Genomic DNA, 18,535 nt, shown 5'->3' with positions numbered 1-18,535 from the left:
GCTTACCAATCTGGGAGAGATAAAAGAATATCAGGCTTACTCCTGAAAGTATAAAAACTCAGTAAGACTGAGACCAGAAGTTACATGCTGTTTGGAAAATAAACCCAGAGTTAATGTACAGTGTGAGGATTGATGGTGCCAGGCCACAGCCAGACATTGTCCCTCTGATTCTGTTGACATTTTGGCAAATTGTTTGCTTTTGCTAAAACCACATTTCTAGGGTCCTCAAAGGTTATCACCATGCTGCTTCAACTATACAGCATCAGGTTGTTACACAGGTGCTGGCCAGTTTACACGGCCTCTCTAGGACCGGGGTGGAGCCATACCCATAACCTTTGTAAAGAATCATCTCCACATTCAACGCTGGGCAGAGTATTTTCAGTCCCAGGACCTCAGCTGCTGGGATCTCTGAAGCAAGGACCTTCTTCCAGGAATATGTTCTCTTTGGTGGGATGATGCCTAAGTGCTGTGTATTTCTTCTGGAACCATCTGATCTCAATTCCTTGTGATTTCATGAATGCCACTCTTGAAGAATAACATTATCACCCTTTAGGGATGGACTATGAAGCAGCCCAATCCCTCAGTGCAAAACCGCCATCACCCAGATTTTATGTGCATCTTAGTTGAGTATTTTATCTGAGGAAGGGTCTAGCACTTAAACACATTTCATGACTTACAGAATACTGGCTGCGGCCATTTCTGAGTTGACCCCAAAAGGGCTGGTGACTGGGTGGTCCCTTCCAATCTGCAGCTTTACTCTACAATGGTAATTCACATTGCCACTAGGTGTGGCTTATCTTTCTCCTGTTTCCCCACACCCACAAGCCATGACTACTCATGGGGTCTCCAAGTCAAAGGTAAGCCTCCCATCTAACCAAGATGCATAGCTTTTCATTCGCCACACAATTCCGAGTGATAGTGTCCCACCTCTGCTCTTCCCTTCTGGGGATGACAGCTGCTGCAACCTCAGGCCTGAGCTTGCAAAGCTAATGGAGGCAGGGGACATAGCTCATTTGGTAGAGTGTCTGCTTAGCGTACACGAAGGCCTGGAGTTTAATTCCCAGTACCTCATAGACCAGACAGAGTGTATGTGTGTAATCCCAGCACTCAGGAAGCAGAGGCAGGAGGGCAAGTTCAAAGTCATGTTCACCCCCCCCATTCTCTCTCTCTCACACACACACACGTTAACGTAAAGAGTAACAAGTATGAAGTAGTAGGAAAGACTAGTCAAATCATCTTTTGCACTCAGTTTTCCCATTTGTAGATGTTAACTTTAATGTATTTAGTTTTTCTAGTCCTAAAAGTCATCAATTCTTTGAGAAATTCGAATCACCGAAAGTTCCATTTCTGTCGCTCCCTTGTGAGGACTCCAATCTATTCACAGGAACTCTCTTGGACTTCCTTTAAGCTGTTTTGAATAGTTTACTAAAGGGCTGCGAAAACTACAGTCCTTGCTCTAAGAGCTAATGGATTAACTGCAAAGAGAGGCAGCCATTAAACCACACACACACGCACGCTCTCACACACAACAGGCAGAACCACTTTTGGAAACAATTTCTGTATTTCAATTTTATTTTTACAAAAAGGCAACAAGAATAGCGATGGGGGAGGTAGTAAGAACGCTTGCTTGGTCACTCGGAGGGAGGAGACCTCCTCAGGCAGCAGGAGCGGGCCAGTGTGCTATTCCTTGTCTCTAACAGCAGTGAACACAGAGACTTCCAAGATGGGACTAGCTGGGCTTAAGTAGCAAGGTCAGTGTGTGGAGACTGAGGCGTGAAAGGGAAAGTCAGTATCACATAGCCCCATCCAGAGGTAAAGGGGTTTAAGTCAGACTACTGAGGCCTTGACTCTAGGCAGGCTGGGGCATGTCTTTGTGGTCGCCTAGGCCTATCTCTCCAGGGCATATAGGGGCCGCGAGCAAGATACCTTGGGAAACCCCTATGTACCACAGGGGCCTGGCGCTGGTAACAGGGTGGGCGGAAGTTGGGCACGGGTGGTTGGGGATAAAAACTAAAGTCACCCTCAAAGGTATATCCTCCGTGGGTAGGTGAGGGGTCATCTGAATGAATATAGAATTCATCAGACTGGAAAACATGGTCTGAGGAAAAATAGGAATCTTGTGGATAGTGTGGTAATGGGGGTGTCGCCTGAGGTGGGGGTAGGGAACATGCTAGGAGGGGTGGGGGGGGCCTTAAGGGCAAGCCAGGGGGTGGGAACAGTGGGCGTGGCCTGGGAGGAGGCATGGGTGGAGACAAGGCAAAGGCCTGGGGACCTCTGTTGACCCGGGGCTGCCATTCTTCTACCTGACTTGGACCTTCCCACACCACAGGACCAGGCTCCCATGGGTCTCGGTGGGGCAGATCCACCCCCCAAGCATCAGCCATATGGGCAAGCAGCAGGTAGGAGAGTCGGCGGTGTGCATGCTCATTCCAGTGCACCCCATCTCCCTGCAGATGCTTCTTGGCCTGACGGAAGTGGAAATTTAAGTCCAGCACATCGAAGCAGCGCTTTGTTGCTTCGGCATGGCTGTAGAAATTGGCTTGGCTCACTCTTTTTTTCAGGGTGGCCACCGAGATCCGGTACTGGCCCTTACACTTCTGAGGGAGGAAGGCCGCCTTGATCTTGTCACCCAAAGGCATGGCAGTGTTCCACACTAGCAGGCATGACTTGGGCAGTACCTGGTCCATGCGCCCAAACAGGTTCTCCAGGTTCTGCTTGTAGCTACTCAAGGAATTACGCCCATACCTGGAGACGTCCCAGAGGCAAGAGTTCATAATGATCACATCTGGGGCATGCGTGCCCGACTGCAGCTCCTCTAGGACGCTCTCCATGTACTCAGAATAGACGCGCGTGAGGAAGTAGAAGCGCACCAGATGATGGTCAGAGCAGAACTCACGCACCTCGCGGTAGTCAGTGCGGTTGTGTAGGGTGTCCAGCTCGCCTCCCTTCATCAGCTGATCCTTTTCAAATGTCAGCTCCCCTTTGGTTCTGAGCTGCTTGTGACTGAGCAGGCAATCCTTCTGCAGCAGGAGCACCAGGTCCTTGTACACCGCCCTATGTACAGAGTCCCCAAGGACGACCACATACTTGTTATGGAGAAGCTGCTGAACTTCTGAGGCCAACAGGCGAACCATGATGCCCTGCGCGGCGCCTCTTAGCTCCCTCTTTTGCACAAGCTGGGTCTGGGAATTGCTAGAACAGAAGAGAGAGCGCTGGGAGGGGCTCACCCTTAGGCAGAACAGCAAGCTTAAGAAAGATAGGGGGAAAGCAGTTTGGTGAACTGCTGCCTGAGGGTGTGTGCCCCCCAAAAACCCACATGGCTGGCTCCAGAAGGCTGGGCCTGATGTGTGTGTGTGGGGGGGGAGGGATTGGGAAGAGGGACAGAGCAGAAACCTTCCTTGATCTGTCTGTTAGGCCTGCAATTTGTTTTCCATCTACCTCCTGTTTACTCCCAACAATCACCATTTCCTGAAGCTCAAACCATCTTCAATATGTTAAAAAAAAAAAAAAAATCCAACCACTGGGTTGGGCAGATGGTTGAGTGGGTAAAAAAGGCACTAAGAGAGGATCTATGCTTAAATCCCAAGCACAGACGAGCAGTCCCCAGAGGCTTTCCTGGCAGCCAGTCTAGCCAAAACAGCAGGATTTAGGTTCAGTCAGAGAACTGCTCACAAAAAATAAGGCGGGCAGCTGTGCCTGGTGATGGCTGCCATTCGTCCCAGCATTTGGGAGGCCGAGGCGGGCAGAACTCTGTGAGTTCAAAAGGCTAGGTGAGTCTAACGAATTCCAGACCAGCCAATACTACATAAGGAAAACCCGTCTCAATAAATAAATAAATGGGGGGAGGGGCGGTGTAGAAAATGGCAAAAGGAAGATACCTCTCAGACCCAGGAGGACAAATAAATATTGCTTGTTTTTTTAAAAAGGAAAGCATACATACTGACCGCAGTCTCCAGACTCGAGTGTGTATGTGTGTGCTTACACCCCACCCCCAAATGCCACCCACACGCTTAAAAAAATAAAAAAATAAATAAAAAGGTTCCGGGGATAGAGGCCTCACTTGTCGCAAGCTCTAGGTTCAGTCTTCTGCTTCCACGACCAGAGGAAAAACGCTAATGACTGACATTGTTTCCACTCTTCTTCCTTGCCTTTCTTTGCCTGTAAATTCCCAAACTGCCTTTCTAGTCTCCTTTCAATCTGTCTCTTGGTGAATGTGCATGTCCCCGGGGGCTGAGTTAAGTAAAGGCTTTGCCTTTTTAAACACTTTGATGAAATGCCGACAGATGTGGGGCTCATCTTAAAAACCTCAAATGAAACCCAGGAGGTGGTGGCAACACCTCAAATCCCAGAACTGCAGAGGCAGGAGGATCTATGTGAGTTGAAGGTCAGCCTAGTCTACATGGCTAAGTCAGCCTATGTTGTGGGACCCTGTCTCAAAACACAAAACTTCATGTGCGGTTAGGCTGCATCCCCTGGGACAATTAAAAAGTAGACTTCAATACTCCAAACTTCACCCAGGCAGGGGCATGGCAGCCACTCTGGCTGTGTGAAAGCCCTTGGGATCCACCATGCCCTGAGAACTCTGAGGTAATAAACACTGTAAACATTTTAATAGGCATGGGTGGACAACTGGCATTAAATTGTTAAAAAAAAAAAGGCATTTTTTTCCCCTTTGGTTTTTTGAGGCAGGGTGTCTCTGTATAGCCCTGGCTGTCCTGGAATTTTCTCTGTAGACAGGCTGACCCTGAACTCAGAGATCTGCCTACCTCTGCGTCCCCAGTGCTGGGGGGATTAATGGTGTGCACGACCATTCATTATTTCTTGAGAAAAGATTTTGCTGTATAATCGATGCTGGCCTCAAACTCCTGATCATTCTATTTTAGCCTCTGAGTGCTGGTCATTATAAGAATGTACCACGACACCTGAAACTTGGTCTTTGAAACTGGGTCTCACTATGTAGCCCCCTCACTGTCCTAGAATTCACTAGGTAGACCAAGCTGGCCTTGATGAACTCAGAGATCCATTTGCCTCTGCTTTCCAGAGCACTGGAATGAAAAGGAATGGGACACTAGGCCCAGCTAACAAATGTTAGGGCAGTACTACGTGTGGTTTTAAGTGGTCACAATATAAATTATAAAAACAGGCAACATAATACTGAGTTTTCACAGAACAGGTAAAAATACTGACTCATCTTCCCCCAGTTTCTACTACTGCTCTGAGAAAAGAAGCTCTACAGGGAGTGGTGGCGCACCTTTAATCCCATCACTTGGGAGGGAGAGGCAGCAGGATATCTATGCCTTAGAGGCCTGCCTGGTCTACTTGATGAGTTCCAGGGACAGCCAAGCTACACTGTGAGACCCTGTCAACAAAACCAAAGAGAAAAAAAGTTTAACAATAGTATCTCATCACTGTGGTGCGCCAACCCAGTGCATGAAGTAGAGCGCACAGAGGGCTGGAGATGTGGCTCACCTAGCCCACGGAGAGCCAGGAGCTGCATCCCCATCACCACACAACCAGAGAGTGGTGGCACAAACTGTAATATCAGCCCTTGGGAAGATCAAAGTTATCTGTGGTTACTTAGTGAGTTCAAGGCCAGCCACCAAACAGGAGACACAGTCTCCAAAAGAGAGGGGGAGAGAATGAGCTAATATTATTTGTCCTCTGAGCTTAGAAACATTGATAAACTAGACTTGGTAGTATAGGACCATAATGCCAGTCCTTGGGAGGAAGAGGCAGGAGAATTGCTACAAGTGCTAGCAATTTCTTATATCTAAAGAAAAAAATGACAGGAGGGGGAAGGGAGAACGTCAGGGGTAACTGTCAGGTGTGGTGCAAGCTTGTAATACCACACAGCATGACAGATAAGGAGGATCAGGGGTTCAAGGCCAGCCTGGGTCAAAAACAAGACCATCCATGCTAGAGAAGAACACTGCTTTGGATCCACAATGCTGGGATGGCCACGGGCTCGCCTTGCCAGCTCTTTGCCTGCAGCTAAGTTACTTGGCCTCTCTGAAACTGGAGGCCTGAGTGTGGAGCACTGTTTATTCTGCCGTGAAGGCAGACACTCACGGGGGCCAGTAGAGACTGTCAGATTCCTTGCAGCTGGAGTTCAGGGCACTTGTGAGCAGCTTGAATGGTTGCTTGGTTCTGAGCAGCAGCGCTCTTAACCTGAACCAAGGCTCCAGCCAAATGTAAAAGTACTTAGAACAAGGTCTGCTGAGCTCTTCGCACCAGTATGAGTTAGTGATTCTCAGTGAGCGTGCTACCGAACGCCACCAGTTTAACCATCTGCAAAGGGGAGAACTGTTCACCTTTCATCCGGGTTCCACAAAAACCAAAGGAGACAACGACCACAGAGGAGTTGATGTTTACAAAATGAGAGAGATCGTTCCCCGATTCCTGTGATAGAAGAGGTTATAGGAATCATGGACTTACTTGTTTTTATTCATAGGCAATGATCGAAACCCAGGGTGGATGGTTGTGTGTACTTGGGGGTAGGGGTAATGACTCTATGACATCTCATCATTCAGTCTCAAGCCATAGACACAAATATTAAACCAGGTATTAGCATAGTCCAGGAAAACAAAATGCTGCAAACAATGACTTCCCTGAGGAAAGATGTGGCAGGATCTTAACCAGAGAACCTCAGAAAAACATGCTGCGTCCCCCACCCCCCAGTCAAGCAGACCAGCAAGAATTCTCCATTGTCCTCCAGGGGAAGGTGCAGATAGCATCAAGGAGAAAGAGAGGGAGAGAGAACATTCCAGTAAGCAGCTGAAACCAAATCAAGGGGTGGGGGCGCACAACAAACAGATGGACAAAGTCACACACCCTCTGCCTGGTCCCTAAGGGAAAGACTGGGCTGTGCTAGGAAGCCACTCAACACAGGTCAAAACTAAATGACACTTTTAGCAAAAACCCGAATCTTCTCAGACACTTAATAAAGGCCAGAAACTTCCAGTTTCAGGTTCTTTTTATTTATAAAAACTGAAACAAAAAGGGATTTGAATATAGTCAGGTTAGAGCAGATTGCTAAAGTCTCTCATTAGTTTTGGAAGCTATTTTATGGATTCATTTAATTAGGGAGGAAACAGAGTGGGTCAGCTGTGGCGCTCCAGAACCAGGTACAAAAGGGCAGTCTCAGCTGGGTGGTGTAAACACCTAAGATCCCAGCACAGGGGTTGGAGGTGGGGGGCTGGTGCTGGATTGCTCAAAAAGAAAACTCAAAATGAGTTGTTCCCTTCCCTCCAGGGGAGAGATAAGGCTGCCAAGGACAGATAAGAGGGGGCTGACTCTGCAGGAGGGCAGTGAGCAGAAGTACCCAAGGCTGTGTCTATGGAGTCAAGAGGGGTACGAGGCCTCCAAAGCTGTTGTGCTGCAAGATCTGGGCCTCTAAAGTTGCGGGAGAACTATGCATTAATAACGGCTACCGCTATTTTAAAAAACGACTTTCATGCCAATTTGCTTGTATTTGTCCACTTGGGGATAATTAATTTTTCAGAAGCTTCACAAGGTATGAATTATAAATCTTTGACTATTACTTTATAGCTATTGCAAACCAAACCCAGAGCATTTATTTTTCATTAATCAATGTTTTGTGGTAATTAGGTTAGTTTTTGGAAGAGTGAAAACCAACCAGGCGGGTTGCTCTGGAGATGGGACAGAGATGTCTTAAAGTATGATGACAGACCCAACAATTGGGATGCTGTTTGACGTTCTAGCAAAAACCCTTATCACCAACAGTTCCATGACCTGGCTAAAGTCCACTCAACGTTACACTAGGCCTTCAAACAGCTCCTTTCCCTTTAAAGGCTTTTAGGGGGAATCTATCTATCTATCTATCTATCTATCTATCTATCTATCTATCTATCTATCTATCATCAGTTCTGGGGTTTTCTTTTTTGTTGTTGTTTTTTGAGACAGGGTTACACTATGTATGTCGCCTGGTAGGCCTGGAACTTGATATGTAGACCAGGTTGGCCCTGAACATGAAGATCTGCCTGCCTCTGCATCCTGAGTGCTGAGATTAAAAAATGCCCAGCTCAAATAATTATTTTTTTACTTTTCCAAGATCCCTTTCAATTTTAAGGCAATGCACGAAAATAATTATTTCTCAGGAAGTCACCTTTTGACTTCCTTATGTTTTGGCAATTGTTTCGTTTTCTAAGTTGAACTAGTCAGTCAAAAATTATACGGCCTAAAAAAAAAAAAAAAAAAAAATTATACGGCCTGTCGGGCGGTGGTGGCGCACGCCTTTAATATCCCAGCACTCGGGAGGCAGAGGTAGGTGAATCTCTGTGAGTTCGAGACCAGCCTGGTCTACAAGAGCTAGTTCCAGGACAACCTCTAAAGCTACAGAGAAACCCTGTCTCGGAAAACCAAAAAAAAAAAAAAATATATACGGCCCCCACTAGATTGGACTGGGCTACCAACAATCAGTTATGGATCCCCAGGGCCTGCTAACTCCCGGATAGTAATACCTTCTGGGGGGGGGGGGGAGGAAGGACAGTCACTGCATTCTGAACTCTGGCCTGGGAACTCGCCACAGACTTTTGATTTGGGGCAAGTAAGCTAATATCTACTTTACACAGCACCAAAAGTGGGAGAAGCAGTATTTTAAAAATTGCTTTAGGACCACATCAAATATATAAAGGCATTGTGAAATACTGTGGTTAAGTGTGGCACCAAGGAAACCACTGCCAGGTGGCCACTGGGAAGCCCAAGTCTCATCCTCCCAAGCCAGGTGGCATCACCTGCTTAACAGGCCTCAGGCTTGCAGTCTATTAGGAAAAATGTAGTTTCCAGTGTGTGTCAGGGCCTTGACAGTATTCACTCGGCATATTTAACTTGGTAGAGACCTGTGACCAGAATGACAATCAGCCTTTAAAGTGGGTTTCCGGTGGCTACAAATCGGCTTAGGCTGGTTTAGGCTGGCGTTGAGGTGGATACACACTGGGAACGTGGCTGTACCTGCCCACCCTACCAACATTCAATAACGCTGCGATCTGGCAGATAAATCACTGGAAGAACTTCAAACACTGTTGAGTCTGAAAAGTTACAAAGCTTGAAATCTCTTAAAGCTCGAAAAATCAAAACAAAACAAAAAACTCTTAAAGTATACATGTTTTCCCATATTAATAATCTATTATAAATCTTATGGGCTACAGAAAGAAATACAAGGAGTAAATTTAAGGATGAAGTAGAAGACCCTGATACTCGCTATGCGGGTGACATCACTTTTTAGAAAAAAAGAAAGAAGGGTTTTCTTTTTGTAACTCTGGCTGTCCCGGAACTCACGCTGCTGATTAGGCTGGCCTCGAACTCAGAGATCCGCCTGTCTGTCTCCCAAGAGCTGTGATTAAAGGCGTGTGTCACAACCGCCAGGTTCCCATTTGGATCTTTTAAACAGTTCCTAAAAGCTTGATTTCGATCGTATACAGGTTTTCAAATTTTTAGCATTACCACCCGATTCGTTATTTCAGTTTCCCCTCTAATTTGTCTAATAGGGTAAGGAAAATATCCTGAGTTGGCAACCTAGCTTTCACCTCCAAGACACAGTGCCATACTGGTCTCAGGCTGGAGGACCATCTCTCCGAGCCTCGGTTTCCCCCAGCGAGGAAGAGAGGGCACCCGGTGTCTCAAAGGCCTAGCCACGCCTGCAGAACACCAGGCCCCCTTTAAACTCCAGCAAAGCAAACTGGCCCCACTCAGGTTCTAGAGAAAACAGCCCGAGGACCCCAAGTCCCTGAGCCCCCGACCCCGAGGTCACCCTTCCCACCGAGTGCAAAGGCGGACACGTACCTGTTTCTGGGGAAAGCCAACAGCCAAGTCGCGCGGGAGTTCTCTACACCCTCAAGCTATCTCTCCAGAGCGGACTAACCCTGCAGTCTGCATTTCAGTCACTAGTCCTAAGGTTAGCTACCACCCTCCTAATTTCTTGCTGTTAAGAAAAGAAAAAAAGAAAAAAAAAGGGGGGGGGGAGTAAGAAAGAAAGGTAACTTTGCTGGCTCCACCTCCAGGCCTGTCCTACCGCCTGGCCTTCAAGGCCAGTTTTAAAGCGCTGTTTGCACTGCCTGTGTCCCGTCCTCTCCTCCCACTCACTCCTCCTCTGATTTTAACTTGGCTTCCAATCGCTTCAAACCCGAAGACATTTGTCAGTAAATCAGCACTGGCTTCTTGGCTTTCTTTCAAAGGCCGATTCTTGACCTTCCCCGCGGCTGCGGACCACACTTCTGCAGCGCCCTCCGGGGTCCCTGTCACTGGGTTCTGTCTTGACCTGGATCCTTTGCGGTGCTTCTCGTTCTTTCTCAGGGGTTCCCTCAAAGCTGGTCTTTCTCAAGGCACTCTCTCCAGTTCTCCAGCCTCCCGCAAGCTTGGTTTCAGTCACCCTCCGGCCTGCGAGCAATCCCAGTTTTGCCCTATCTAGCTCAGGGTTTCGCCCGTTTTCCAAGTCAGAGTGTAAATGGCTTCTCTTCCCCCGATCCAGGAGGAAGACGAAGGACCACCCATCACCTTATCAATACTATTTGTATGCAGATGACTCAGAATTGAGGCAATAAAGCCACCAGGCTGAGTGGGAGGGCCCGGGATTTGGCCCTGGGGTAAGATCCAGCTGGAGATTTTTCCCCCCACCAGATCGGCACTCTCCCTGCTTCAGGCGTCGTGGCCTGGAGGGAAGGAGAACCAGTAAGTTACTAGTGATTCTTAATAGTTGCTGGCTAGCCTTCCTCACCCCAGCCCCCCAGCGTCTCCTCAACTCCAGGCATTCAGGTGGGTAAAATTCTTTAGTGGGGGGAAGGGAGGAGTAACAATAGCCTTCCAAATCCTCCAGGGTTCTTTACCCTCTCACCAAATCATGACAATTCCTGAGACAATTCCCTCCTGACCTTTGGACAATCTTCCTCCAGGTAAATATTGGTTGTGGCCTGGAATGACGGCAGCCTGCTGTATGTGTGTTCAGAACTTCAATTCTGGATGGAAATGTACGATCTGGCGACAATGAATTCCATCCAAACAGCTGGGTCAAGTCGTTCTTACTTTTCATAAATGGCTGTTTCCACTCTTCTTGAAACATTAAAATCCTTAACCTGAAATCCTGAATGTATCTCAACCCAACCATTGCTATTTATTTCCACTTTTTTGAGGGTGGGCACTGGGCATCCTACTCAGGGTCTGATGCATGTTAGGTAAGTAAGACATGTGCATCTATGTTATGTTTATATAGCAAACTGTATGGTAATGTTAATTGTAGGCCATACAGAATATATTGGTTATACACTCCATTGTTAGATATGTAAGGTAGACAGATACACATGCATATTGAAAATATACTTTAGGATTTTTCAACGTTCTCAGAAGTGGAGCAGAGTTCACTTTCACTGCTGTTTTTCCTTAGTTTGCAAGGCTAATGTTTTTTTATTTTCCACAATCTGTGTGTGTGTGTGTGTTTGAGAGAGAGAGAGAGAGAGAGAGAGAGAGAGAGAGAGAGGAAAGGAGAGAAATTAGGAGCAAATGCGAGATCTGTTTCTTAAGATCTACTCAGTTGAGCCGGGCGGTGGTGGCACACGCCTTTAATCCCAGCACTCGGGAGGCAGAGGCAGGCGGATCTCTGTGAGTTCGAGACCAGCCTGGTCTACAGAGCTAGTTCCAGGACAGGCTCCAAAACCACAGAGAAACCCTGTCTCGAAAAACAAAACAAACAAAACAAAACAAACAAACAAACAAAAAAAGATCATCTACTCAGGGATTGGCCTCACCTTCCTCCAAGGACACTGCTCCTAAAAGCTTGGTCTGCTATTGCAGATAACTGGCCCAGTAAAGCAGCTCTTCTCAGACACAAGCTCCTCCCTCCACATCCCAACTGTTTGTTCCCTGAGTCCTGTGATCTTAGCATCTTCCCAGGTGTGCCCTCACTTGCTCATCCACTTCCGCCTCTTTCCAGTGGACATTCAAGGAGCACTGACCTTGCTGACTGGACTGTTTGAGTCTCTCACAGCCCAGTCTAGAGTTACCTCCACCTACAGAGAAATCAACAGAGGCAGGCAGAAGTTACACAAAATCGCCTAAGGTTGCTCAGCTATCAAAAGTCAGAACTGGCCTGGTATTGATAGCAACTTCTGATGGATTAGAGAAGCTTGGGGTGTCGGTTTCCTTTCTTTGGGTAGAAATATGGTTTCAGAACCCAAGCTTTTAACTCCAACTATAAATATTTGCTGAAATGAAAAGAAGGAAGTAAATTTATCTAGAAAGAAAAATTTGCATGTTGTTTCCTCCCTGTTACTCTCTGCTGGAAAAACTATTTTATACAAAACCTATATTTTGCACAAAGAAACAGAACAGGTGTGGAGTTTGTTTGGGTCCATTTCCACCACCAGGATGTTAGCTAGCTTCATTACTAAATAAATACTATGATTATCTGCAGTGAAATGAAGTATTTAACTGCTTGGGTAACATCTAGACTCCTCTGGCGATATTTAAGTGCTTTGCTTGGTTATCTGTGTGCTCCTCTTAAGAGACTTAGGAACTAGGTATCTTCCATTTTACTCATTTACACATTCAAAAATCAAGATTGAAAGATGTAGACTGAGCTCCCTGCCATCACATGCTTATGAAAAGCAGGGCTGGGATGGCAAGCCTCTGTGGGCAACCGCAACAGACAAGATTGCACAGACAATAACTAGACGCTGCACATCCTCTTTCCTTCAGCACTGAATTGGCTGTTTCCCTGCACCTTTAAAAAAAAATTAATTGTTTACCAGTCTAGACCACGTAACATCTGGTCCCTCGGTGCCACCAAGTCTGGTGGCTGGAGCCCCCATCCCCCCACTTGCCCGGCGACTTGTAACCAGAAGGGATCTGAGAAAAGACTGTCAGAAAATTTAAATTTATATTTAAAAGAAAATGGTAGGCAGAGCCCTGTAATCTCTCAAGGTCTTTCTCAGAGCTTCCACGGGGAGTAGGAGGGCAGCCTGGACTAAAAAGAGACTCATTAGCAAAAGAAAAAAGAAAGAAAAAAGCAAGCTGGGAGGTACTTACTCATTGAAACCCCTGGTGGTATTTTTTTTTTTTTTTTAAAAAGGTGTCTCTCTGTTGATTCCCGATCTTGTCCCTAGAAAGAGTCCTTTCCTGGCTGTAGATCTGAATGGCCCAGACTGTCTTCGGGGTAAATAAGTTCAACGCTGGGTGTTGAAACTTTCATAAGGCAGGGTCTGGGGAGGTGATGCCATTTCCGGTGGCCTCTGGGGCAAATGACAGGATACACACAGCATTTGCTTTCTTGCTTGTGGAAGACTAATGACCAAAGTTTAAGACTGTGTCACTGATGTAGATGAAACATGAGGTAGAAATTTAGCTCCGAATTTGTGTTCCTTTTGCCTGTCTCTGTAATTTGAATGTAACTCTATCTTGACCCTTCCTGTTTCTTAACGGTTCAGTTCCTTGGCTTTTATTATTCAGGTGTGGCGAATACAATGTAGAAAGCTTTAGAAGTGGGGAGGAGGAACTGGAGAAAGAGATTTGGGGAGACTGTAAGAGAGACGGCTGGCTTTGCTGTCTCTTATTCAGTAGCCATGATCCCATCAGTCTGGGGTGGGGGGGGGAGGGGGCTCTGTTTACAACCAGCGTCCCAACTTCCGTCTTGATCCCTCTAGATCTGCCCACGCCCTGCTGTGGGAGGACAGACCCTCCACAGTTAGCAGTGGGAATGTGGGCCCACGGCTGCCCAGGAAAAGCCAGCCTGTCACTACAGCCCCAGGTACAGGAGGTAAAGGTCAGAACCAGCACTGGTCCCTTCTAGTCCCTCTCCCAGAGTCCCACTAGAAACTTTCAGCTGGTTAGAAAGAAAAGGGCCTGTGATTTAACAGATAAGCACTGGCCTTGGGTTCTGGTTGGAATGATCTCATTTGTGGGAGGGGCTCTCACCTCCCCTACAAAAACCGAGATGAAAGAAGGAGGAAATGAATCAGAAAAGACTAGGAGGAGAAGCTTTTTTCTGAAAATAATGAACTTTTAGTGGGTGCTGTAAGCACTTCAGAGTATTAGAACGGGGTGTGTGTGTGAGTGATGAGCATGGAAATAGATCCCTCTGGATGAGTAAAAAGGGGGAATCTACAGTGTAGGTAAAGTAGGAAATCTATAGTACAAGGATAAGTATAATATAGAAAATTAAGTCCGATCCTTCTGATAGCCAGATGTCCTAGGCTATCGGTCTGGACACAGAAGGGTGGGGTCCTTCTCGTGTGGCAAGATTACTTTTGTTACCAAGGTTACTGGATGCAGCCTCTAAGTGGGAAGAAATGTTCTCTTAATATTTCACCTTAATAGTTTTCTACTTCACACAGGTTTCTTACTTTTCTATTTTCTATATTATCCTTATACCATATAGATTTCCTACTTTTCCTACACTATAGATTCCCCTATTTTTACTCATTCAGAGGGATCTATTTCCATGCTCATTACAGTGTGTGTGTGTGTGTGTGAGTGTGTGTGAGACTTAGGTCCCGCCCTCTACCTCAAGCTACAGCCCCAGCTTCTAACTGCAGTGAGCCAAGTGTAGTGGCGCATGCTTACCACCCCAAAACTGGGAGGGCGGAGGCAGGAAGATTGGTACCAAAAGCCCAGGCCAGCTTGAGCCACAGAGGGAGAACCTGTCTCAAGTACAAACAACAAAGGATCCCAGGACCGTCTTGAAGTCCACAGCTTGTGTGCTTTGTTTGAGGTTTTGTTTTTTTCACTATGTTACAGGTAAGCTGGTCTACAGAGTGAACTTCATTGTTGTTTCCTGAAAAATATTTTATGTCAACCATTGCACGCGTGCCTTAAAATTTAACAGTATACTTTCTGCATGGTCCGCATCTTGCCTAAACTATTTTTTTTTCATCTTGGCCAAATTGTTTTCTAGGTTTTAATGGATTGTAACACAATCATTACAGTGTCTCCAGACACGATTTTGGTCTAGAACCCAACTGATAACCTGATTGTTCTAAAATTTATTCTATAACTCGAGGGCCTCTGCCCTGACCCAGATTCTATACAATGAGTTTCAGATGTTTCCAAGGCTTGAGCTTCAGCAAGTTGGGGCACTGTGAGAAGCTGGGGAGGGTTCTCGGGGTTCTGTAATCAGGAGCCCAGAGAACAGAAAAGCAGTAGTAAATTCAAGTGGTGGCCAGGCTTCTATGCTTCACCTTTCAAGTAAGGTTGCACTGGGCAGCAGTGGCGCACGCCTTTAATCCCAGCACTCGGGAGGCAGAGGCAGGTGGCTCTCTGTGAGTTCGAGGCCAGCCTGGTCGACAGAGCTATTTCCAAGACAGGCTCCAAAGCTATACAGGAAACCCTATCTTGAAAAACCAAAAAAATAAACAAAATAAGATTGCTTGAGATCAGCGGCTGTTTTTCCTGCTTCCAGCCTCAATTTTGAGCCATGTTGACAGCCTCCGTTGCTGATCTGGCACCATCGAATGCTTCCCAGCCTCCTGAAGCTTCGTCCTTACCCACCCCTAAATGTACTTCCTTCCTCCCAGGGCTCCCCTTTCATGACTGCAGCAGGCTCTTCTCGGCACCTTCACTTTGCAGGTGGTGAACTTCCTGATAGAGCAGGGAAGGATTTTAGAGCCAGTCCTTCCAACTAACTGCTCAGTGGTCATCTTTGCTGCCAGGTGGGAGTGCGCTGCCAGGGTTAAGCATAGTTGAATTATGTTGTTTAGTTTTAGAAAGGGTAATGGCTGGGGATGGGTGCCTGCTGTGCATGAAGCCCTAGGCTCTTTTTGTCACATAAACTGATGGGACATGAATGGTACTATGTGTGCTCACTTGCAGCAATAGGGAGATGCAGGCAATAGGATCAGAAATCCACGGTCATCCTTGACTACCTAGGGGGTTTGAAGTGAGCCCGAGCTACATAGGCTCTGCAGTGAGTCTGTGTTCCCAGATCTCAAAGATGCTAGACTGATTATTCTATCAGAAACACTCTATACAGATATTCCGTAGATGAAGGGATCCCATATAGCAATGATTATCGTGTTGACTGTAGGAAGCTCTGGGCCACCAATAAAGCCAAAGATGAGTTCAGAGACAATGGATGTTTTCCTGAGACATCTCAGATAGATATGTCAAAGACGATAAATAAAGCATGCTGACATACAGCTAAAATGATCTATTACCTTGAGTTATATATGTAAAACCTCGCTCTCATTCCTAAACCTGAACAATAACATATACTTTACAATTTTGTTTACGAAAGGAAATTCTCTACCCTTTAAGCCTTCTTTTAAAGTATACTCTCTGGGCAACGCAACATAGAAAGTCACAGATCGTAGACATAGTCACTGTAAAGACAATCAAGGTGCTGGAGGCATGGCTGGTTGGTAAAGTGTCTGCTGCACAAATATGAGGACCTGAGTTCAGGCCAGCAGCACACATAGATGAATACAACAAAACAATAAGGTGGACTGGAGTGGGCTCAGTGGCTGAGGGCACTTGTTGCTCTTGCAGAAAACTGTGTTTGATTCCAAGCACTCACATGTTGGCTTACAATAAACTCCAGTTCCAGAGGATCTGACACTGTCTTCTGACCTTCAAGTGTACCAGGCAGGCCCATGGTACACACACACACACACACACACACAAGCAAAAGCACTCATATACATAAAACAGTAAAACAAAATTAATCTAACCATACATAGAGTGCTCCTTTGAGAAGCCTGCATCCACACATCAGTGTATCTGTTCATCCCCTGAGCATCCCTGTGCTAAAGATCCATGGTAAAAATGTCTTTTGCTGGGCCGGGTGGTGGTGGTACACGCCTTTAATCCCAGTACTCCTAGTACTTGGGAGGGAAAGGCTGGTGGATCTCTGTAAGTTCAAGGCCAGCCTAGTCTACAAGAGCTAGTTCCAGGACAGGCTCCAAAGCTACAGAGAAACCCTGTCTTGAAAAACAAAGCAAAACAAAAATGTCTTTTGCCAGGTGGTGGTGGCTCATGCCTTTAATACCAGCACTTGGGAGGCAGAGGCGGGGAGATCTCTGAATTTGAGGCCAGCCTGGTCTACTGAGTGAATTCCAGGATAGCCAGGGCTACAGAGAGAAACCCTACTTCGCAGAAAACAAACAAACAAGCAAGTCTTTTAATAAATTTCAACTCTACTTCATGCCATCTTGTCTTGAAATTTTTTTCTATGGCAGAGTGAAAAAATTCTGGGCTTGCCTAAGTGTAGGCCTCTAAGGGTCAAAGGGACTTGTCAGGATGTAGCATGTGACTTTCCTGCCTCCACTGACACCTGTCTTCCTTCCTGAAGATCTAGCATCATTTTTTACTAAGACAATTGTCTGGGTTACAGACGAGGGCCAAACTAAACAGATATTAAACTAAAAAATTTGTTTGGAAAAACTAATCATTCAGATTGTTCCAAATGGTCAAAGAATTGAAATGGTATTAAAAACCAAATAACAAACAAAAAGCCCAACCTATTACTGGGCTGACAACATCAATAGTAGAGCCGTTCAGACCAGCGACAATCTGGACTCCAGATGCAGACAAAGCTATCCTTTGGAGATGCAGCCCATGACTGACCTTGGTTTAGGGTCTGTGCAGTGATATTTCATTTGTATTTTATAAATAAAGCTTGCCTGAAGTTCAGAGAGTAAAACAGCCGCACTGGTTAGCCTTACAGACCAGGCAGTGGTGACACACATATTTAATCCTATCAGCCACACTAGTTTGCCATAGAAACCGGGCAGTAGGGGTGCACTAGATAGGACTATAAGGGGAGGAGACAACCCTCACACACAGTCTCATTCTGAGATTCCTGGAGGCAGGATCGCCATCTCAGACTGAGGCAGAGGTGAGAGCCGGTGGCTGGCTGTTTTGCTTTTCTGACCTTCAGGCTGAACCCCAATTTCTGTCTCTGGGTTTTTATTAGTTGTGCTATAGGTGTGCGTTCTCCTGTGTGGGGAGCACTGAAACTTACGCTCCCAGGAATTTTTTTATTTTATTTATTTATTTATTTATTTTTTTAATATTTAATTATTTATTATGTATACAATATTCTGTCTGTATGCCTGAAGGCCAGAAGAGGGCGCCAGACCTCTTTGCAGATGGTTGTGAGCCACCATATGGTTGCTGGGAATTGAACTCAGGACCTTTGGAAGAGCAGGCAATGCTCTTAACCACTGAGCCATCTCTCCAGCCCCCCGCTCCCAGGAATTTAACTCCACATCCACTGGTGGTGTGGACGGAGGACACAGCTGTGATGCTGTGGAATAAGTTAACTTGAGACCGTCTGGCTGTGGGACCAACAGCCTGTGAAACCTAATGGAGTCTCATATGGTTCCATAACCTTGGTGGTCGCCGAATCCCTCTAAATCCACTTCTTCGTTTGTAAAATGGTGGCCGTAATAAACACTATGTGAGTGCAGTGACTGAATGAGAACATAGACCTGGACAGTGTGTCCGTAGGGGGGTAGAATAAAGATCTCCACGCCGTCACCACATTCTCCTCTCTTTGAGTTAATAAGTTACCACCACAGTCAATGGGGAAGAG

General features: G+C 46.3%; 1 protein-coding gene across 5 annotated transcripts in view; it reads right to left on the bottom strand.

Annotated features, from left to right (window-relative positions):
• Positions 1 to 1,563: 1,563 nt before the first annotated feature.
• Positions 1,564 to 18,535, bottom strand: part of Pced1b (PC-esterase domain containing 1B) — a 147,509-nt gene continuing 130,537 nt past the window's right edge. For 3 of the 5 annotated variants that reach the window (XM_057792562.1, XM_057792564.1, XM_057792563.1), the window contains exon 4: positions 1,564 to 3,192. In XM_057792562.1, the coding sequence (XP_057648545.1) occupies positions 1,833 to 3,134 (1,302 nt within the window). In that variant the 5' untranslated portion in view covers positions 3,135 to 3,192 and the 3' untranslated portion in view covers positions 1,564 to 1,832. Of the gene's footprint in view, positions 3,193 to 9,801; positions 9,920 to 13,035; positions 13,227 to 18,535 lie in introns of those variants that run through there. The other 2 variants (XM_057792566.1, XM_057792565.1) reach the window with 2 other exon arrangements.

The sequence above is a fragment of the Chionomys nivalis genome, chromosome 17 (genome assembly GCF_950005125.1).
Source record: "Chionomys nivalis chromosome 17, mChiNiv1.1, whole genome shotgun sequence".
Classification (NCBI taxonomy): Eukaryota; Metazoa; Chordata; class Mammalia; order Rodentia; family Cricetidae; genus Chionomys; species Chionomys nivalis.
The sequence above is the reverse complement of the archived record's forward strand: the minus strand, read 5'-3'. Positions and strand labels throughout refer to the sequence as shown.